Source organism: Diabrotica virgifera, chromosome 3, assembly GCF_917563875.1.
Source record: "Diabrotica virgifera virgifera chromosome 3, PGI_DIABVI_V3a".
Classification (NCBI taxonomy): Eukaryota; Metazoa; Arthropoda; class Insecta; order Coleoptera; family Chrysomelidae; genus Diabrotica; species Diabrotica virgifera.
The window spans coordinates 123,395,881-123,420,492 of NC_065445.1; the positions used below are offsets into that span (position 1 = coordinate 123,395,881).

The 24,612-nt window shown below is 33.4% G+C and overlaps 1 protein-coding gene across 1 annotated transcript in view; it reads left to right on the plus strand.

Annotated features, from left to right (window-relative positions):
• The window catches only part of LOC114343977 (uncharacterized), a 215,653-nt gene that overhangs the window by 50,386 nt on the left and 140,655 nt on the right, over nt 1-24,612 (plus strand). Inside the window, exons 2-3 of the mRNA XM_050645488.1 lie at nt 190-291; nt 412-611. Of these exons, the coding sequence (XP_050501445.1) occupies nt 197-291; nt 412-611 (295 nt within the window). The 5' untranslated portion in view covers nt 190-196. The remainder of the gene's footprint in view (nt 1-189; nt 292-411; nt 612-24,612) is intronic.

The window sequence follows — 24,612 nt, forward strand, 5'->3', positions numbered from 1 at the left end:
GATGCAAATCGATGGAGGTTCAACGAAATCGGAGGTAATAGCTCATATCCACCTTCAGTGACTCCACTATCATGGGATGATTGATTCTCATTTACAGATTTTTACTATTTAGCAGTATTATTGGATTTTTTTAAGTCAACATTTGTTTTATTTCATTAGTTTTTTTAATTTATGTAATATCTCTTTCAGATTCAAAATGGTGGTAGGGGAAGGAATAAACAACATAATGGGGGGAATAGAAAACACAGGGACTGTAAAACAACACAATCACAAAAAGAAACTTCGGCAAAGGTAAAGATATTTAATATTTAAAAATTTGCGCCTTATATGACCGATTCATTTGTTTGGTAAAATATTAAATTTATTTTTAAAGTTTGGTAAAGATAACTTAGTTGACCAATGTGATTTTAGGTTTGATATAATAAAGAAACTAGGTCAAGGAACTTTTGGTAAAGTGCAGCTAGGTATAAATAAAGAGACTGGCCAAGAGGTTGCTATTAAAACCATAAAGAAATCAAAAATTGAATCAGAAGCTGACTTAGTTAGAATTAGAAGAGAGATCCAAATTATGTCTTCAGTACAACATCCTAATATAATTCACATATATGAAGGTAGGTCTGATATACAGTTCACATAAACACGACTCTAAAAGATTACGGAACACTTTGCACACTAGTAATAAAAGTGATAAGGAGTGGGGTAAGATCGTAAACGGGGCAAGTTCGTATTAGCTCTAAATCTATCATAAGATACATTTAATTGTACAAGTTAAGAAGTAGAAATCTCTACTGGATTAGTATGAACTGATTGACATAGATGTCTCTCACTCAGAAGTAATTCTACCACTATTTTGCCATTTACAAAAATGTGAGGACATGAATAGTAACTATCTAACCTAGAGCTGTTGAAGAAAGTGCCGGTATTTTATAGCAAATTTGGTGTCTTGTGCATTTATTTTTGATAAGTATTAAGAACATTTCTTTAAAGTTTACGTTAAGGGGGGGGGGTATGGTTTGAAATATTTAATTTTTTTTATTATTTCAAATAAAAGTGCATACTTTCAAGAATACTCTCTGAAAATTTCAAAATAATCGGAGTAAAATTACCAGAGATACAGGGTGTTGAATATCCCTACATTCGACTCACGTTGCTGCTACTTCGCGCCAGCACGCTTGAGCGTAGTGAGAAACGTTAAACAACTGTTCGCCTTCTCTTTTGTAGATTACTCCGCAATTCAAAAAACACATTTCAATGTTCATCACTTTACGATTTGGCAGACAAATAAGAAGATGAAGATGCAGTTGTCAAAACTTTAAACGCATTTTTCTCAAAACTGCTTTTTCAAATGCGGTGGACACTGTAACTGAAAAACTACTTGACCGATCTACCTGAAATTTTGCATAGATTTTCTTTAGACATTTCATGAGGTAACAACGTCGAGATATTTTTCGTTTTGTGCTTATTTTTTGTTCAACAATATTAAATTTGTTGGTTTTCACAAAATTTTTATCAAAAATTTCGTATTTTTGACTTCTCAGTGATACCAAAAAATCAAAAATCATTAAAAATAAAAAAACTCGACGTTGTTACCTCGTGAAACTCATAAGCTAATTAAATCTTTTTGAATTTTTTGTTTCGTATGATCCAGTGATGAGTTCTGATGTCCACCGCAAAATCCATTTTTTTTTAGCTGCCTGCCAAAATTTGTCGCCAATGGCTTATTTTTCAATATTTTGGATTGAATTTTTTCTTAAATATTCTTTGAATTGTACTTAATATGTTTATTTAATTTAAAAATAAAATAATCCTACCATAGCTTCGAAAAAATTCACAAAAATGTGCTTGATATGTTGATTTCAAACCATACCCCCCCCCTTAAAGAAATAATTCCTTTCGATTATTTGAAATTTACTGGAAAAAGCACTACTCTGATCTTGCCCCGCAAATATTAGTGCACGGGGCAAGTTCGGAGCATGTAGCGGGGTAAGACCGGACTTGTGTTTTTTCCAGTCAATTTTAAAGATTTTTTTGTACTTTTTATGGTTTCTTGCTCAAATTATTTATTTATATCCTTTTTTAGATCCAAAATAGTTAGATATTATGTTAGAAAAACGAACCGAAGAGCGTAATCAGCAGAAACAATAGGGAACTTGCATAAAATTTTAATTTCGAAAAAAATGGTATAAATCACAACAGAACAAAATTTAGAACCTGTATCAAAAATAAAAAAGTTTTGTTTGTCTTTCGTTTGGCCCCTAAAGACGACTAAAAATTCAACTTATACCAGCCACCCCAAAACGCGTCGTGACGTCACTGGGTTGTATGTTTACATTCTACACCAATTGTATATATAATTTTGGATTAGACATTATAAACGTCAGTAGAAAATACAATTATGTGACGTTATAAATGTTTTTGATCGTTTGAACTATTCATAGAAAATTTGTACTTTTACAAAATGGTTTTATTTTCAATAGTAAACCTTCTTTCCTTTCCTTCAAAAACTATATCAAACTGCAATCTCAACAAACTGGTATATTTTATTACAGTGACATACGATAAATGTCATTAGAATATAAATATTTTTTCTTTATTCCCCGACCACGATCTGGCTAAATACCCAAGTAGATGGAGGCCAATAAACTAAAGAAGAAGAAGAAGAATATAGGTAAATATAACCATAAACTGAACCACATAGTCAAACTCTGTGACGTCACGGGTCGTTTGAACTATTTTAAGATAAAGAAGACTTAAAATTTGTACTTCTAAGCGTACGTTCAGAGTGGACGAGCAAAGAGCAAAGAGCAAAGCGGAGAAATCAAACTCATACTGGCAAACGGAGGTGCACAGAGTGCTAGCAAAGAGCAAAGCGGCGAAACCAAACAAGTTTGATTTCTTTGGTCCATGTAGTGAGACCGCTCCCGTCTGAAAAAAATTTTGATTCGGTTTCTTTGTCAGTTCCTATTCAAAAATGTCCCCTTTAAACAAATCTGAAGAGCACCGGGCGGAATTTTTGGACAGAAATTGTTTAAACAATTTTATCTACTCTATGTTATGTTACGTGTAAGTTTTTAGTTTGTGAAAACTGTCATTATAGATAGCAGTGCGTGAAGTGTTTAAAGTGAGCGTGAAGTAACAATGTATTTTAAATGGGACTTACTTTTTCGCACTGTTTTTAACACACTTTCATATAATCAAATATCCTTAACTTTGGCGTTGTCATGGTGATGACATAATGAGCAATAAATTACGACAAAAGTTTTTACAGTTTTGTGGTTTGAAAGAAGTTAGAATTTTTAAATGTCAAAGTTCTAAAAATTGTAGAATAGAAATGAATTCCAGTGACGAAGAGTTACAGTTTTTTTATTTGTTTATGGTAGAGTAGATAAAATATTGTATGAAACTGTGCATGAAGTACTTTTTGCGAACTTACGCGATGTATAGCACTCGCTCCGCTGTCGCTCGTGCTCTAAATATCGCGTGCGTTCGCAAAAAGCATACTTCACGAACTGTTTCATAAATACCTATTTTTAAACAAATACAAAAGATCACGTTTTTTTGCTCCGGAACATATATTTTTAGACGAAGTAGTTTTCAATCCTAATAGTAAATTATTAATATTGAAAATATTAAAAATATTACTAAAAGATTTTTAAATTGAAAACTTATTGGTACACTTTCCTGGTAACACCTCCAAGACCAATTTGCAAGTCAAATGGATGCTGCGGTGAAGACGAGAGGGAAGGAATTCTACACTATGCAATTCACATCCCCCGTCTGCAGCTGGTAAAGTTCCAACGGAAAAATGCACCTAGTTAGGCCGCACCTACATTTGATCCGATTTTCTCCGATCAGATCAGATCCGACGTCGGCCGACGTCGGAATAGAAAATAAACCCATAGTATTAAATGGGGGTGCCTACATTGGATCCGTTTTCTCCGATCCGATCAGATCAGATCAGATCCGACGTCGGCCGACGTCGAAATAAAAAATAAACCCATAGTATTAAATGGGAGTGCCTACATTGGATCCGTTTTTCTCCGATCCGATCAGATCAGATCAGATCCGATATCGGCCGACGTCGGGAGTAGCTTCTCCTATTCTCATCGAGAAGTGTTTGGTTTCATTCCGATTGGTTGCAAGTTGAGTTGCAATTTTAGTTGCAAGTTGGTTGCAAGTTGGTTGCAAATTGGTTGCAAGTTGGTTGCAAGATGGTTGCAAGTTGGTTGCAAATTGGTTGCAAGTTGGTTGCAAACTGGTTGCAAACTGGTTGCAAACTGGTTGCAAGTTGGTTGCAAACTGGTTGCAAGTTTGTTGCAAGTTGGGGGTTGCAAGCTAACATGTTTAAATATATTCAATGTCATCATCTCAACACATCTTCATCGGAACTTATTGTCGGTGGTCGGTGGTCGGAAGATTACTGAACCAATGTAGGCACCCTCGCCGGAAAACCGGTCTGATCGGATCTGATCTGATCTATCGGATCGGATCTGATCTGATCTGATCTGATCGGAGAAAATCGGATCCAATGTAGGCAATGTAGGTGTGCACTTACTCCACGGAGTAATACGACTATAAAATAAAAATGTATACCATTTTTATTATTATATATTTTTAGGTTTTTTGGGTTATTCTAAACAAAAAAGGTATCTTGTAATTTTTCCCAAAAATTAGGCCGCACCTACATTGGATCCGATTTTCTCCGATCAGATCAGATCCGACGTCGGCCGACGTCGGAATAGAAAATAAACCCATAGTATTAAATGGGGGTGCCTACATTGGATCCGTTTTTCTCCGATCCGATCAGATCAGATCAGATCCGACGTCGGCCGACGTCGGAATAAAAAATAAACCCATAGTATTAAATGGGAGTGCCTACATTGGATCCGTTTTTCTCCGATCCGATCAGATCAGATCAGATCCGATATCGGCCGACGTCGGGAGTAGCTTCTCCTATTCTCATCGAGAAGTGTTTGGTTTCATTCCGATTGGTTGCAAGTTGAGTTGCAATTTTAGTTGCAAGTTGGTTGCAAGTTGGTTGCAAATTAGTTGCAAATTGGTTGCAAGTTGGTTGCAAAATGGTTGCAAACTGGTTGCAAACTGGTTGCAAACTGGTTTCAAACTGGTTGCAAGTTGGGGGTTGCAAGCTAACATGTTTAAATATATTAAATTCATCATCTCCTTAACACATCTTCATCGGAACTCATTGTCGGTGGTCGGTGGTCGGAAGATTACTGAACCAATGTAGGCACCTTCGCCGGAAAACCGGTCTGATCGGATCTGATCTGATCGGAGAAAGACGGATCCAATGTAGGCACCGCCTGTCGGATCGGATCGGATCTGATCTGATCTGATCTGATCGGAGAAAATCGGATCCAATGTAGGTGTGCACTTAATAGTGTTCGAGTTATAGGCGATTTAAAATCTGAAAAATGCGAAAATACGCATTTTCGAGGCTTAAAAATTCATATTTCAATTAGTATTTTTGAGGTTACCAGATACTTAAATTGATGATTAAACATTCAGCTTCGATTCTGAAGAGTGATCGCGTCTAACCTTAATTTATACCGTTGTTTTTTAATTGTTAAATATGCGTGTTTATCAGATTTTTTTGCCGGTGCGGCGCGCTCTATTTCAAAAATCTCCTATTTCCTCCGAAAATTATTTTTTCTAGATTTTTTGGGATATTCTAAATAGAATAAGTTTCTTGACATTTTTCTCAAAAGTTAATAGTTTTAAAGTTATAAGCGATTTAAAATCCAAAAAATGACAAAACAAGAATGTGTGTGTACTTTGTACGCACGTAAGAAGTTATACTTCTACTACATATTATGTGATTTTTAAGACTATACCAAAAATTTAAAAAAATAAAAGAATAAAACGCACACAAACACATTGAAAAATGCCACAAAGAAAAAATGATTTCTGGACGATAATAATTGTTGGCAAAAATTTTAAATACGCATTTCTGAAAAAAAAATTATATAACAAATATACTTACAATCATAATATGCATAAAAAAATAAAAAAATAAAACTTGCATCGGGAATTGAACCCTTGAATTTCGTGCCGCTTTGACTCGTAATCGAAGCGTAGACTCACTCGTCCAATCGCACATTATTTATCATGTGGAAAAATACGGTAACTGAACGTTTTACTGTTTGACAATTGTTTTGAAAATTATGTAGTTTAAATTTTGTGGAAGAAAATATAAAAATATAACAAAACAGTAAGAAAACAATATATTAGATGAAGATTGGTAGAACTTTTGTTGGTAATCAAATTAAGTATGTAAATCAAAGCATTACATACCTACTAGATAAATAAATCTACGCCAAAAAATCATAATTTAAAAATAAAAATCGAACCTAATTTGGGATTTCTCTCTAAAATCCGCATTCTTGAGAAAATAAATGTATGTATTTCAACCTAATCCAAATGTATAATTACAATATGATTATAATAAAAACTAGGTACTTACCAAATTAGAATGAGTTTTCCTTGTCCAAAATAGTCCAAAAGTCCAAAAATATAGCTATATGAAAACTATTTAAAAAGGCAGTATAACTATTAACTAACTTTTGTTTGTTGTTTCTTTTCACACAAATTTTAAAACGCAACAACCATAAATAATCTAACTACAGCTGTGCCACAGCCACCATATTGAATAATTTTTGACATGTCATTTGAACATCCAATCAGAACAAAGTTATAATGCGCATGCGCCCGGTCGCTAGGTTTTCCCATATAAAAATTTACCCTCTATCGCCGGTAAAGAAGTATAACTTCAAAAACTCATTTTTGGATTTTAAATCGCTTATAACTTTAAAACTGTTAACTTTTGAGAAAAATATCAAGAAACTTATTTTATTTAGAAAATCCCAAAAAATCTAGAAAAAATAATTTTCGGAGGAAAATAGGAGATTTTTGAAATAGAGCACGCCACACCGGCAAAAAATCGAATAAACACGCATATTTAACAATTAAAAAACAACGGTATAAATTAAGGTTAGACGCGATCACTCTTCAGAGTCTTGAGGCTCAATGTTTAAACTTCAATTTAAGTATCTGGCAACCTCAAAAATACTAATTTAAATATGAGTATTTAGGCCTCGAAAATGGGTATTTTCGCATTTTTCAGATTTTAAATTGCCTATAACTCGAAAACTATCAATTTTTGAGAACATTTACAAGATACCTTTGTTGTTTAGATGACCCACAAAACTTAAAAATATATGTTCCAGAGCAAAAAACGTGATCTTTTGTATTTGTTTAAAAAAATTGTTTAAACAATTTCTGCCCAAAAATTCCGCCCGGCACCCTTCAGATTTGTTTAAAGAAAATTTTAAAATATTTTTAAATAGGAATCCACAAAGAGACCGAATCGGAAATTTTTTCAGACGGGAGCGGTCTCACTACATGGACTACTGTGAGAGTAAAGAGCAAATATCCTACCGCTCCTATCCACACTGCCGAGTGGAAAAGAACTAAACTCTCGTCTAGCGTAACTACCCGCTATTAGCACTTCTTTGCTCTTTGCTCTTTGCTCTTTGCTCGTCCACTCTGAACGTGCACTTTTTGCTCTTTGCTCTTTGCTCGTTGCTCTTTGCTCTTTGCTCGTCCACTCTGAACGCGGCCTAAGTTATGAGTTTTTGAAGCGTGAAATTTTGGAAATCTCATTTTTATACAAAACTGAACATTATTATGTAATAAAAAAAATGTGCAAGTTCCCTATTAAAGGAGCATTGATAGAAATTCGGGCAGGCGCATAAAACCATTCTTTATATTTAAATGTATAACTTTTAAGCTAAGCAACTTAGCAATCTGGCAAAAAGCATTTCATAAATGACGGATTAGTAATTCCGATTTTGTCCCATAACACATGAAGATAAATTTCATTGAGTTTTAAATAGCTGTTTACGAACTTGCCCCATTTACGAACTTGCCCCATGTATGGGGCAAGTTCGGAATAGTTACTGTTTTTTCAATTTTTTTTACAAAAGTTCTAATTTCCAATGAAAATTGGTGTTTTTGGTAATGCGAATTATAGCGTATTAATGTTACTTCACGTTGATACCAAGAAAATGTTAAATATTTGAAATATAATTTACAAAAAACTTATTAAAGTCAAACTTAACGAAAACCGGTCTGAACTTACCCCACTCCACCTTACAACTATTAAAATTATGTGTTAGAGTATTTTTACTACAAAAGCGATATTACGTAGGTCAAAATTTTTCACGTAAGAGAACTGTCAAAACATTAGAATGTGACTTTTCATTATTGCCATGTTTGTTATAAACATGGCAATAATGAAAAGTCACATTCTAATGTTTTGACAGTTCTCTTACGTCAAAAATTTTGACCTACGTAATATCGCTTTTGTAGTAAAAATACTATAGTTGACTCTACACAGTGCGGTATATACAGACTGTTTAGTGTTTGATTAGATATAGCCCACTGAAAGAAGCGCTAAAATCGGCAACTTTGCTTATGATAATGAGTTGCATTGCCACTGTAGAATAACGAATGACTGAATGAATCGGCGCGAATCTGGTGCATTAGGTGAGCAGCTGGGAATCAGTGTTACCATTTATAGTGTGTATATCTATGTAATTGAAAACTAAACAGTCTGTATCTACAAATTAACAATATCTTCATAATTTATCAGTTTTTTTAGGACATTTCTATATTCTTTATGAAACATTTATAGGATTACAATACTTTTGTATACAGTATTAATCATATAAAATATCTAAGTAATTAATTATAGAAGATTCAGCAGGTGAAGTCAAAGGCATATGTCAAAAGAGTGGTTTTTATTACAAAAGGTAAAGAAATAAGAAATTTTAGAGGCACCAACAAAAAGATAAAGCCAAATAGATATAAAAGGATATAAAGCCAAATATATTAACATATTGAGATTCACTTTTAAAAATAAATTTAATTGATTTGGGACCTCTACCCATTGAAAGCCTTCACCTGCTGAGGAAGGGGCTAGTAGAACTTCACCATGCCCCATTCATTCCCTTAACCGCTCTCTATTATATCTATCTACTGTTGTTCTGCATTTCCAATTGTTTGCACGTTTCGCTTCTATCAGATCCATCATCCGCACTACTGCAATCATATACATCACATGTGTTGACTCAAGGCGGTTGCCACTATGTACACTGAGAAAACTTTTTCTCTAGTACTCTGTACAGTGGCGCACCTAGAATTTTCCTCTGAGGGAGGGTTGGCTTGGGCATTGTTTTGTATTGTTTGTGAAAAACAATTTACATTGTTTTACTATTCTTTCAATAATTTTTATATGCCCTGGGGGGGTGGAGGGAGGGGTCAACCCCCCTGTGTGCGGTTCTCCGATGGAATCTCTTTATAAGAATCTCTGATAATATCTGCGACTGACTCTGTAATAGGAAATTTATTTGGAATGTGGAAGACAGTCCCATATTTCGGCTATCAAAATAAATACAGATTTAAACTTTTGCACAGTCGTACAGGTGAATGTTTACATTTTTTATGATACTCAACTGAAATTTAAATTTTAAACGCAGCCTACTGCGACTCCACAAACAGACATCCTTTCTTCCTCATATATCCTACTCATAATTTGTCATTATCATTCTCTTTGCCTTATCCCTATGCGGGGTCGGCTTCCCTAATTGCAATTCTACACACAATTCTATCTTGGGTAATATCATTGTTAATCCCCTTTACCAACATGTCCTGCCTTATCGTCTCCCCCTAGGTCTTCTTTGGTCTTCCTCTCCTACTCCTTCCAGGAATCTGCACTTCAGCTATTCTTCGTATTGGGTGATTAACGTCTCGACGTTGAATATGACCAAACCATCTTAACCTATGCTCTCTTAATTTGGCATCAATTGGTGCCACACCTAGACTTCCCCTAATATACTCATTTCTAATGTTATCCTTCTTTGTCACTCCACTCATCCATCTAAGCATTCTCATTTCCGCCACATGCATTCGTTGTTCCTATTTCTTTTTCACTGTTATGGCTGTTTTATAGAATTTTCCCTTCAGCTTCATTGGAATTTTTCTGTCACACAACACACCACCTTTTTTCCACTTCATCCATCCAGCTCTAATTCTACTGCATGCATCTCCATCTATTTCTCCATTACTCTGTAATACCGATCCTAGGTACTTAAAACTATTGCTTTTCACAATCATTTCACCATCCAAATATACCATTTTATTTGTAGTAACTCCATCTTTAAATGAACATTCCAAATACTCTGTTTTTGTCCTACTAAGTTTTAAACCTTTTCCTCCAGAGCTTGTCTCCACTGTTCCAGTTTTTGTTCTAAGTCTCTTTCACTATTTCCTATTAACACTACATCATCAGCATACATTAGGCACCATGAAATGCTACCCTGTAGTTTCGCTGTTATCTGGTCCAAAACTAATGAGAATAAATAAGGACTAAGCACCGAGCCTTGGTGCAGTCCTACTTTCACCTGAAATTTAGCAGTCTCTCCCACACCTGTCCTAACACTAGTCGTTACTTCCTCATACATATCTCTCACAATCTTTACATATTCACCAGGGACTCCTTTCTTATTGAGTGCCCACCACAGAATCTCTCGAGGAACTCTATCATATGCTTTCTCAAGATCAATGAATACCCTGTTTGTATTCCTGTATTTTTCCATCAGTTGCCTTACAATGAAAATTGCATCTGTTGTTGATCTGCCCTGCATAAAGCCAAATTGATTATCGGATATTTCGGTTTCTTCACGTATTCGTCTATCAATTACTCTCTCCCATATTTTCATGGTGTGGCTAAGTAGTTTTATAGCCTTGTAGTTTGTACATTGTTGTATGTCTCCCTTGTTTTTGTAGACATATACTGCTTCTCCATTCGTCTGGCATTTGTCCAACTTCCATAATTCTATTTAGACAAGACGAAAACGGCGGGTTCGTTGGGAAAAATATTCCTATGAGATTTTTTTGCATAATTACATTCGTGAGACATTCCAGAATAAGGTTCAAGAAGTCTCCCACGTGAAAAGTGGGCCAAATTTTTTTTAACAATTTTTTTTTAATCAAATTGCAAAAATCAATGTTTTTGGCCCCGACAATTTTTTTGTAGGTTTTTTGGACCATTCTGGATAAAGGTCTCTTATAATTTTTCTGTAAAGTTGATCGTTTTCGAGTTATAGGCAATTTAAAATTGAAAAAAAGAAAACGAAAATGGCGATTTTCAAGGTTTAATAACTCGGTTAAAAGTTATTATTATGAAAGTCAAAAAGTGACTAAATCAAAGTTTAATGCCCCCCCTACAAGATCCCGAAGAAATTTTTGTCATTCTTTTATTACAAGCTGTTATTTTTAAGTAATAATATTGAGCGCCATGCACGTGGTAGGCGGTCGTAAATGTGAGTGCAAGTAAGATGCACAATTGGACTGCCGGAGTGGCATCTCTCTCGCACTCAGCATTAGAGATGCATCAAGTCAAACTAGTTTGATTTTATTCAACAAACTTGACTTGACTTGGAAACCAAACTTTTTCTGTAAAAAAGTTTGACTTGACTTGATTTCGATATCTTTAGATTTGACTTGAAAATCAAACTTCTTCAAACAGTTTGAAGTTTGAATATCATATTGCGCAACGTGTTAATTTCCAATTCTAATTGAGAGCGTACCGACTTTTGTTTTGACTCATTTGGATATGTCTGAATCTGTACTCTGCTACTCCACAAATTAGTTGGTAGTTTATATTAAGAAGTATGTGCTTGGCTTGTTTATTACGTTCGTTTTGAAGTGTGTGCTTTGTGAAATAATATCTTAACCTGAATATTTTTCGGCTCAGAACAAGTACCAGATCAAATTGAGTCTGGTTTTTAAGGTATCCCTTCTCTTCCACTGCAAAAATTAAGAGAAAAAAATCTGTAGTTGAAGTAGAATTAATTAAGAAAAATAAATATACTGATTTATTTGATATTGAGGCAGGTGATTTCAAAACAATGAAAATTGAAAAGTGCATACTTGTATTATGTAAAAATAAAGAACATTGTTATAAAATGACAATTAGTGAACTTATTCTTTAAGACGACATTGCAAAGTCGCAAAAAATTCATTACACCTTCTCTATCAAAAATACAATATTTTGTTGTTCCTTCATAAATTTTTGTTAAAGGGGCCGTTCAAGTATCGTAACACAATTTTACAACCTCTTTATCCCATCTGTACCGTTTCATCTTTTGTTGTGAAGAAAGGTCCAGCTATTTATTGCAAACATGTGTTACTGTGCTTGATCTGGTTAATACACATATTTTAAGATTTTTTCACTTCAAATACTATTGTCCTATTGTAGCATGAGCGGAGCGTGAGGAGGCAATATAATACAATCCAGGGGTTCTATGTAAAATATAAACGAAAGTTGAAAAGTTGGGAGATTGTGATTCCGTAGTTTTTTTTAATTAAGTTAAAAAACAATGTTATGTGGAGGGGGAACCCCTCCCCCCTGTGTATAACGCGTCGTAACGTTTTACATGACCCCCGTCCCCAACTTCATCATCATCATCAGTAGCTCGACAACCCTTTTTGGGTCCTGCCTTATTCTAGAATTTTCCGCCATACTGTTCCGTTCCTTGCTTTGTTCTTTCAGTGGGTAATCTCAAGTGTTTTTAGATTTTGTTCCACTTGTTCCATGTATCTAAGTTTGGGTCTTCCCTTTGACCTTCTCCCTACTGGTGTTTGCCTCATTATATGTTTTGGTGTTTCGGTCTCCAACATTCGTTTAACGGGGCCCATCCAGCGTATACGTCCGATTTTTATGGATGTTATGACGTGGGGTTCGTTGTATGCTGCGTATAGTTCAAAATTATATCTTCTGCGCCATACGTCATTTTCTTTCACCGCCTTATATATGTGTCTGAGGATTTTTCGTTTAAACGTACCTAATAAGTTCTCATCGCTTTTCGACAGTGTCAATGTCTCTGATCCATATATAAGGACCGGCTTTATCAGGGTTTTGTATATTTTGCATTTGGTTTATCTCCTGATATTGTTAGATCTTAGATGATTATTTAGTCCATTTACTAACTTGCGTTACCCTCCCCCAACTTGCGTCACGTAATACTTTAAAGCTTCCAAAGTAGATTAAATTACACTTGGTATGATAAAAAGTGTAAAAACAAAAGTTAAATATGTCTCTACCCAAGTAGCAAAGCTTAGATGGAAGTTCGCCGGACACACCCTACGGCAGAAGGATGAAAGATGGACTAAGATGATTATACATTGGAGACCGTGGAACCACAAACGAAAAAGGGAAAGGCCACAAATGCGATGGTCGGATGACCTGAAGAAACACACTGGGTCAAATTGGATGCAAATTGCCCAAGATAGAGAGGCATGGAAGAAGGAAGAGGAGGCCTATATCCAAGGATGGATGTTTAGGGCTGATTAGATAGATGATAAAAAACTATCCAACGAATTCTTTGTTTTAATCTAGTGACACTCAAAAATAAAAAAGGTTATATCGATAAAACGAAACTTACCAGCAAGCAATTCTAAGCATACAGGAATAATTTTCAAAAAATTTACCCTATTTTGATTATAATCGCTTCCTGTATCAAGATACTTTTATGTGGCACTCATTGTATTATTAAGTTTTTTATCTTAATTGGCAACTAACATGTCAATCTCGACAAAAAACTATATCTACTAAATAAATTATTTTTCAAACTCTTTCAAACTAGTTTGACAAACAGTTTGAATTTTCAAACCTGTACGATTGACCAGTTTGACTTGACTTGAATTATTTGTCAGAAGGATTGACTTGAGTTTGACTTGAAATTAGGTCAAACTCAAGTCAAGCTCAAACATTCAAGTCAAACTTCTGAAACTCTACTCAGCATTTACGGCCGGCTACCACGTGCATGGCGCTCAATATTATTACTTAAAAATAACAGCTTAGTAATAAAATAATGACAAAAATTTCTTCGGGATCTTGTAGGGGGGCATTAAACTTTGATTTAGTCACTTTCTGACTTTCATAATAATAACTTTTAACCGAGTTATTAAGCCTTGAAAATCGCCATTTTTCGTTTTTTTCAACTTTAAATTGCTTATAACTCGAAAACGATCAACTTTAGAGAAAAATTATAAGAGACCTTTTTTATCCAGAATGGTAAAAAAAACTACAAAAAAATTGTCCGGGCCAAAAATATTGATTTTTGCAATTTGATTAAAAAAAATTGTTAAAAAAAATTTGGCCCACTTTTCACGTGGGCGACTTCTTGAACCTTATTCTGGGATGTCTCACGAATGTAATTATGCAAAAAAATCTCATGGGAATATTTTTCCCAACGATCCCGCCGTTTTCGCCTTGTCTAATTAAATAGACCTGCTAGCCAACTTATTCCTGTCTCTCCCAATGCTCTCCATACTTCCCCTGGAATATCATCTGGTCAGACTGCTTTTCCTTTCTTTATTTTTTGAAGCGCTTGAGCCCCTTCCTCGTTTGTTATTCTGGTAACCAGTGCTGTTACTGTCTCCGTTAACTCCACAGGCTGTCTGTCAAATTTTTCATTTAATGAGCTGTCAAAATACTTTCTCCATCTCTTTTTGACATCCTTTTCGTGAATTAGTATTTTATTATTTTCATCTCGGATATTCTCTCTGTTTGGCTATTTTATATATCTTCGTTTCGCCTTCCCTGGTATCAAGTTGATCTTATAGGTTTGAATACGTTTCTGCTTTGGCTTTTGCTACTGCTACTTTCGCTTCCTTTTTTGCCACCATATAGTTTTGGAGATCTGTGCCGGATCTGGTTTCTTGCCACTTTTTATATAATTTTCCCTTCTCTTTTATTTTTCCTTGTACTTCGTTTGACCACCACCAAGTCTCTTTATCCTCAAACTTCTTTCCTGACGTTTTCCCAAGTATTTCAATAGCCGTCTCTCTAATAATATTGGCCATTTTTCTCCAAATTGTGTTAGGGCTTCCTTTCATGTTCCAACATATATTTTCTACTATTCTTTCCCTGAATATACATTCTTTCTCATCTTTTAGCATCCACCACTTGATTTTTTGTGGTCTTCTCCGATATTTTTGTTTAGTTTCGCTTTTTTACTTCGATGTCCAGAACAAGCAGCTTATGTTGTTGGCTTACTGCCTCACTAACTATTACCTTGCAGTCCTTGCATTCACGTATGTCTTCTTTCCTTATCATGAAGTAGTCTATTTGGGATTGATGTTGTCCACTTTTGTAGGTAATAATTTGAGTTTCTCTCTTTTTAAAGAATGTGTTAACAATTGCCATATCCAATGCTGTTGCTAATTCAAGCATGTCATCTCCAGTTTCATTTCTAGTTCCAAAGCCTAATCCCCCATGTATTGTTTCATATCCTGTCTTGGCTTGGAATCACATGTGCATTGAAATCACTTCCTATTATAACTTTCTCCTCTGCTGGAATATCACTCAGTACGTCTCCTAATTGGTCATAGAAAGCTCTTCTTTCATTCTCACCCAGACCTTTTTGAGGAGCATACACACACAACATTCAATACCTCTTTATCAATTACAAATTTCACTGACATCATTCTATCACTCGTTCTTACAACTTCTACTACGTTATCTTTGATTTCACTATCAGCAATTATACCAACTCCATTTCTAGTGTTACTACTCCCTACCTACCACAATTTGTATCCTTCATCTAGTTCTTTCGCCCTTTGTCCTTTCCACCTAGTTTCTTGAATACAAGCAATTTGAACTCTTCTTCGTTTGAGCGCATCCACTAACTCCAGACTCTTACCTGTAAGACTACCAAGATTCCAAGACCCTATCCTGATTTTTCTAACCTGTAATGGTGTTCCCCCTGAGATAGTCCTCACCCGGAGATCCGAACGGAGGCTCATTTTACTTCCGGCATATTTTACCTCAGGAGATGCCATCATTTCAGTATAAGTTTTTATATTATATATACATACATATTATAATTTGTCACAAAATATTAATCCTTCCAAACCTCAGGTATTCCATCAGGTTCCATCAAATTATGAAAAGAGCTCTTGAGGGAGAAACAGCAGGACTAAAGGTAAATGGAACGCCAATTAAGCGGACGATACTATCATAATAGCAGACAACCTTAAAGACCTCCAAAAGCTAATGAACAAGATAGTTGAGTATGGAGAAGAATATGCATTATCAATAAACATCAAGAAAACTAAATTTATGAGGATATCAGAAACCCAAAATAATGATGAAAGCCTGACAATTAAAGGTAAAACTTTAGAGCAAGTAGAAAACTACAACTATCTTAGCACAATAATTAATCACACAAACGATTACTAAAAATAAATCAAAGTTCGAATAGAGAAAGCAAGAACAAACTTCAATAAAATGAGAAAGGTACTTTGTGCAAGAGAACTGAAATTAGACTTGAGAGTTAGACTGGCAAGGTGTTATATTTTCTCGACTCTGCTTTACGGGATGGAAGCATGGACTCTTAACGCATCGACTACTAAAAATTCTGAAGCTTTTGAACTGTGGGTGTATAGAAGAATCCTGAAGATATCACGGACAGAGCATATAACAAACAACGAAGTCATGAGAAGAGTCAACAAAAGACTGGAAATATTGGAAACCATCAAGACACGAAAGCTGCAGTACCTGGGGCATGTTATGCGTAATGAGAGATGCAACATACTTCAGTTGATTATACAGGGGAAAATCCAGGGCAAGAGAAGTGTAGGAAGGAGACGAATCTCGTGGTTGCGTAACTTGAGGGAAAGGTACGGATGCACATCAACCGAACTATTCAGAGCAGCAGCATCTAAGATCAGAATAGCCATGATGATTGCCAACCTCCGTCGCGGAGACGGCACGTGAAGAAGAAGAAAATCCTCTGTCTGTCTTCTGGTGTTCTTCGCTTAGCAACAAGATCTTATTAGTTACAATTTCCCCAACATTTTGACATTTCATTTGGTTTAGCCTCGTAACTATTGGTTTATAAAATTTATATTATTACGATTCAATCTCACAGAGTTACGAATAAAATGTTAGAGCTCAAAAATTGTTTTTTGAAGTATTGAACAAGTTTTTCACTGTTTTCTATTTTATATTTTGCAACCCGCTATATCCTGGATACATGTAAAACTTATAGTCATAACTCAAAAGGCAATGGTCGGATCTACTCAATAAAACATACAATCAAACAGCTACTGGCTATTATACCGCTTTAAAAATAAATTAGTTCACTGACCTAAGAAAAAAACTTGTGGGTAGGTATAAGTGTTAAGTCTATTAGAGAACTACAAAGTATGTTTAACTTATTAAATCAAATAAAGTCTTCAACTCAATCACTGAACGATATTTTAAAACTCAATTATTAAGATTGTCCTTATTTACCAAGATAAAAAGATAATTATGAGAGCATAGTGTTTAATTGTATGTTCAGATAATTAATAAATAAGAAAATACAAACATTTCATTTAATGAAATGCTGCTTGGCTTGACTCTATCTTCTTTACGATATTTTGGCAAATTATTTTGTTGGCAGTGATTTAAGTTGTGATGGTAGATAAAGAAACATATGAGGTGTTGATTTTCACTCATTTTGAATGTCGTTAATATTCAATTTCAATAAATAGATTAATACAGTTCCGCTTTTGATCTATATTACAGACGTTTACTCTTTGAAATGCCTAAATGTTTGATTGTATCTTATTTAATTTTAATTCCTAATATACCAAAGTTATAATACCGCTGGCGCTTAAAAGTATTTTTAAAAAACACCTGTACTAGAACAACAGCTGCTACATTGACATAAGAATGAGCCACATCTCAATGAAGTTGGCTCAAGTAATGACATTTTAGTTTTCTAAAGAAATATATCATGTTTAGGCAATTTTATCATGACGAATATACTTTTATATTAAGACATTCTTTTATTACTTTTACTTATTTAATTTTAAAGAAAATATTACTAATCCCATTATCCCATATATTGTATGGTGTATTTATCCCAATGTAACCGGCAAGATACCTTAAGCAGGGGCGTATCGTTAAAAATTATTGTGGGATGAAATAAATTCTGATAAAAATTATTGACGCGAGGGGCGTAGTATAGTATTAAATATCAAAAACCCCTTTTCTTTTTTTTCATGAGCCATCTCCTCTAAGAAGGTAGGCAGTCATCATGGCAATTTGCACTTTCGATACCGCTGCTCTAAAGAGATCAGCAGAAGTGCAGTTAAACCAAGCTCTCAAATTGTTTAACCAGGAGATGAGTCTTCTTCCACGACTCCTTCTTAGCCCAATAAATGACCGTTTTGGAGTGTAATTTTCAGGGGCAACTCCGAATTGCATGAAAATTTGGATTTAGGTTCTACTTACCCTCCACTTCAAAGTTGAATTTGTGCCATTGGTTGCTTTTACTTGGGGGGTGACAGTCACCTCTTCTCTTGGGTGAAAAACGCGTGTTTAAAATAAGCCCGGAAATGGATAAATTGACAGATTGTAAGCAACTTTCGTTCTATAAAGTTTTTTACGAAAGTCAATACTTTTCGAGTTATTCGCCATTGAAAATGTTGATTTTTCGACAAAAAAAAACTACGTTTTCAGACCGTTTGTCGCAAATAACTCAAAAAGTAAATATTTTATCGAAAAAAATATTCTTAGCAAAAGTGTAGCTTATAAACAAACGAAAAAAATAGTGTATCAGTAAAGTCTATAAATTGAAGAATACTAAAGTTGTAGCTCATGAAATATACGTTCTTATTCGTCTAATTCCAAATCGAATAATTCAACGCGTAATCACCGAAGCACTTTGCGGGAAAAGCTTATTAACATTTTTAAAGTATCTAAAAAAGCTTTATATTTGTTTTTTACAAAAGTTTCTAGCATCAAAAATAAACGAGTTACACTGAAAAAAATGTTGGCTCCTTTTTTGGTAAAAAAAAAACGTGAAAACCTCCCTCTATTTAGCACCCCAAATAAACCCCGCTTTACCATTTATTTTAACTGTATATGTATTGTTTATGCGATCTGTAAGTTTGATTGGTTTGAAGTGCTTATTTTTTAAAAAATTTGGTTTTATAGTAAAAAAAATTTTTAATGTTGTTCTGAAGCTATTTCCTTGTGGCATTTTTTTGATTAATTATTTATATGGGAAATAAGCCACAATTAAAATGAAAAAAATAATTTTATTAACGTTTCGACGCCCAAATCGGGTGCCGTTGTCAAAATACAAAATATTACTAAAATAAACTAAAGTGTCGTTGCTAAGCAAAAAAATTCTTCTAATAATTTATTTAATCTCACTCATTTATATTGGCAATTCAGACATATATTATACATTTTAAAGTAGAAGACTTTAAAATGATATTGCCAATATTTATGAGTTGCGTTCCTGGGACGACTTACTGAAAGATAGTTCATTCGATTACATGAAATTAACCCCAACTCAAGAATATCCGTCATAAAAAATTATAGTATGTGATATGTCTTTAAAAAGACAACCAAATGCAACGACAGTAAAATTCTCGCGTTAGAGACTTCATAGTAAATCACAAGGGAAAACCAGGAAAAACCCTGTGATACTATCCCGACATCGTAAGTATTTGGTCTTACATTAATTTACTCTCAAAAAATAATACCAAATTCTGACTTGTAACATGTTTAAATTATAAATAATATTAATAATACTAGATATATAAGTAATACTAAAATATAAAATATGTACTAGCTCGATATTATTGACTTACTAATCTTGGTATTTTCTTTCTATTGACTTCCTCTTTCAGTATGGGTAACCACATCCTACTGCATTCTACCGACGAATTTGCGACACAATTGGTTTCATTTAGCATAATTAGAGCCGCTTCTTTGATTTTTCTCTTTTTACTATCTGATTCTTTCAGGACTATACTTGAATCTCTCCACTGAACTCTATGTTCATTATCCCATGCGTGTTGACATATTTGAGATCTCTCAAATTCTCTATTTTTAATATAAGATTGATGTTCACTTATTCTAACGTCTAATGGTCTTGATGTCTCACCTAAATAAAATTGTTCGCATTCACAAGGTATTTTATAAATGCAATTCTTTGTTTTTTCTTGATCATTGTTAGGTTTAGTTTTAGATAGAATAGATCTCAATGTGTTTGTTGTTTTGAATGTTGTTGAAATGTTGAATTTATTTCCTATTGTTTTAAGTTTCTCGGATAGTCCTTTTATATATGGTATTGATATTTTCCTCGTATTATTTCTGGTGAATGTTGTAGGATCCCGTTCTAAGTTGTTCTGTTCCATTCGATCCAATCTTGACAATTCCTTATTTATAAACGATAAAGGATAATCATTTTTTAATAAAACAGATGTTAACAATTGTTTTTCTGCTAAAAAGGAATTTTCGTTAGAACAAGTAATTTTGGCTCTATCATATAAGGATTTAATGATTCCCTTTTTAACGTTGATGTTGTGATTTGACTTGTAATTGAGATATCTGTTGGTGTGTGTTGGTTTTCTATACACTTGAGTCTCATATCCAATATCCTTCTTTGAGATCAAAACATCGAGGAAAGGTAGGCTGTTATTGTATTCCTTTTCCATTGTAAATTTTATTGTCTCTTCTTGATCGTTTATAATATTCAGGAACGTATCCAACAATTCTGATCTATGAGGCCATATTGAAAACACATCATCTACATATCTCCACCATACTGTGGGTTTTAAATTTTGTTTAGAAATAATATTAGTTTCGAAATCCTCCATAAATATATTAGCCAATAATGGAGATAAAGAAGAGCCCATTGCTAGACCAAAATTTTGTTTATAGAATTCATTGTTTAGTTGAAAATAGGTATTATGGGTACATAATGTCAATAACTCCATTATAGCTGATACATTTTTAGTCTTGTCCTAGTTGCCAATGTATTATCATTCTCTAATTTCGTTTTGATTATGTTTAAAGTTTTATCTAATGGTACATTTGTAAATAAACTGTTTATGTCAAAACTTACTAAAATATTATTTGGATTAAATTCAATAGTTGACAATTTGTTTAAAAAATGTTTTGTATTTTTTATAAAAGTGTCATCATTATTAGCAAATGGTTTTAGAATGTTTAATAAGAATTTTGATAGTTCACTACAAGGAGAATTGATGGTACTACAAATGGGTCTAAGTGGTATGTTCGCTTTATGAATTTTCGGCACTCCATAAAAATGTGGTGTCTTACTGTAGTGAGGTGTCATTAATTTTCTTTGATAGTATGTTAGATCATTTTTAAATTTGAATAAAGTTCTATATATTTTGTTTTCCAGTGTCTTCGTTGGATCCTTCGTTAATTTGCTATAAGGTCCATTTGTAATTAGATCTGTAATTTTGTCCTCATATTGTATTTTATTCATTATTACAGTTGCATTGCCTTTATCCGCTGGTAGGATTGTTATGGAGTCATCATTTCTTAAAGTTTTTAAAGCTTTCATTTCCTCTTTGCTGATGTTCTGTTCAATTTGATTAGACTTTTCCAATTCAAGTTTACATAGTACCCTATATTGTTCTTTTTCATGAGTTGGTAGACACTGGGATATTTTCTCCACTGAGCTGATTATGTCTAATTTTGGAATAGATGGATGAGTAACAGCATAGTTTAAACCTTTTGACAATACCAAATTTTCCGTTGCATTTAAATGTCTATTTGATAGATTGACAACTGTCGCTAATATGTCATTATTTCTATTTAGGTTATCAAAAGTATGTAAACTATTTTGTTCTAAAAGATTATTAAATTTATTTAAATGTATATTTCTTTGTTTCTGATATGAATTTTCATAAATTATGTGTAAACTAAAAATAATTCGATCAAAATCAGAATTTGATATCATTCCGAAAAGTAAATCTTCAATACTTACGATGTCTTGTTCGATAAAAAATAAATTTGACCTGTGAAATTGCAACCTTTCCCGGATCATCGACAAACTGGCTCTATGTAGAATATTTTGGAGTCTTCTGCTTGAGTATGCTGGCCGTAACCTCAAGCCCTTTGGTATTATGTTGTTATTTCTACATCTTCTTAAAAATTTGATTGAATTTTGACAATGTGCCAGTTTCTCGTAGAAGGTTTCCAATTTCCTAAAATTTTGACACACGATAGGCCCATACCGGTTTCTTAATGTTGTTCTGAAGCTATTTCCTTGTGGCATTTTTTTGATTAATTATTTATATGGGAAATAAGCCACAATTAAAATGAAAAAAATAATTTTATTAACGTTTCGACGCCCAAATCGGGTGCCGTTGTCAAAATACAAAATATTACTAAAATAAACTAAAGTGTCGTTGCTAAGCAAAAAAATTCTTCTAATAATTTATTTAATCTCACTCATTTATATTGGCAATTCAGACATATATTATACATTTTAAAGTAGAAGACTTTAAAATGATATTGCCAATATTTATGAGTTGCGTTCCTGGGACGACTTACTGAAAGATAGTTCATTCGATTACATGAAATTAACCCCAACTCAAGAATATCCGTCATAAAAAATTATAGTATGTGATATGTCTTTAAAAAGACAACCAAATGCAACGACAGTAAAATTCTCGCGTTAGAGACTTCATAGTAAATCACAAGGGAAAACCAGGAAAAACCCTGTGATACTATCCCGACATCGTAAGTATTTGGTCTTACATTAATTTACTCTCAAAAAATAATACCAAATTCTGACTTGTAACATGTTTAAATTATAAATAATATTAATAATACTAGATATATAAGTAATACTAAAATATAAAATATGTACTAGCTCGATATTATTGACTTACTAATCTTGGTATTTTCTTTCTATTGACTTCCTCTTTCAGTATGGGTAACCACATCCTACTGCATTCTACCGACGAATTTGCGACACAATTGGTTTCATTTAGCATAATTAGAGCCGCTTCTTTGATTTTTCTCTTTTTACTATCTGATTCTTTCAGGACTATACTTGAATCTCTCCACTGAACTCTATGTTCATTATCCCATGCGTGTTGACATATTTGAGATCTCTCAAATTCTCTATTTTTAATATAAGATTGATGTTCACTTATTCTAACGTCTAATGGTCTTGATGTCTCACCTAAATAAAATTGTTCGCATTCACAAGGTATTTTATAAATGCAATTCTTTGTTTTTTCTTGATCATTGTTAGGTTTAGTTTTAGATAGAATAGATCTCAATGTGTTTGTTGTTTTGAATGTTGTTGAAATGTTGAATTTATTTCCTATTGTTTTAAGTTTCTCGGATAGTCCTTTTATATATGGTATTGATATTTTCCTCGTATTATTTCTGGTGAATGTTGTAGGATCCCGTTCTAAGTTGTTCTGTTCCATTCGATCCAATCTTGACAATTCCTTATTTATAAACGATAAAGGATAATCATTTTTTAATAAAACAGATGTTAACAATTGTTTTTCTGCTAAAAAGGAATTTTCGTTAGAACAAGTAATTTTGGCTCTATCATATAAGGATTTAATGATTCCCTTTTTAACGTTGATGTTGTGATTTGACTTGTAATTGAGATATCTGTTGGTGTGTGTTGGTTTTCTATACACTTGAGTCTCATATCCAATATCCTTCTTTGAGATCAAAACATCGAGGAAAGGTAGGCTGTTATTGTATTCCTTTTCCATTGTAAATTTTATTGTCTCTTCTTGATCGTTTATAATATTCAGGAACGTATCCAACAATTCTGATCTATGAGGCCATATTGAAAACACATCATCTACATATCTCCACCATACTGTGGGTTTTAAATTTTGTTTAGAAATAATATTAGTTTCGAAATCCTCCATAAATATATTAGCCAATAATGGAGATAAAGAAGAGCCCATTGCTAGACCAAAATTTTGTTTATAGAATTCATTGTTTAGTTGAAAATAGGTATTATGGGTACATAATGTCAATAACTCCATTATAGCTGATACATTTAGTCTTGTCCTAGTTGCCAATGTATTATCATTCTCTAATTTCGTTTTGATTATGTTTAAAGTTTTATCTAATGGTACATTTGTAAATAAACTGTTTATGTCAAAACTTACTAAAATATTATTTGGATTAAATTCAATAGTTGACAATTTGTTTAAAAAATGTTTTGTATTTTTTATAAAAGTGTCATCATTATTAGCAAATGGTTTTAGAATGTTTAATAAGAATTTTGATAGTTCACTACAAGGAGAATTGATGGTACTACAAATGGGTCTAAGTGGTATGTTCGCTTTATGAATTTTCGGCACTCCATAAAAATGTGGTGTCTTACTGTAGTGAGGTGTCATTAATTTTCTTTGATAGTATGTTAGATCATTTTTAAATTTGAATAAAGTTCTATATATTTTGTTTTCCAGTGTCTTCGTTGGATCCTTCGTTAATTTGCTATAAGGTCCATTTGTAATTAGATCTGTAATTTTGTCCTCATATTGTATTTTATTCATTATTACAGTTGCATTGCCTTTATCCGCTGGTAGGATTGTTATGGAGTCATCATTTCTTAAAGTTTTTAAAGCTTTCATTTCCTCTTTGCTGATGTTCTGTTCAATTTGATTAGACTTTTCCAATTCAAGTTTACATAGTACCCTATATTGTTCTTTTTCATG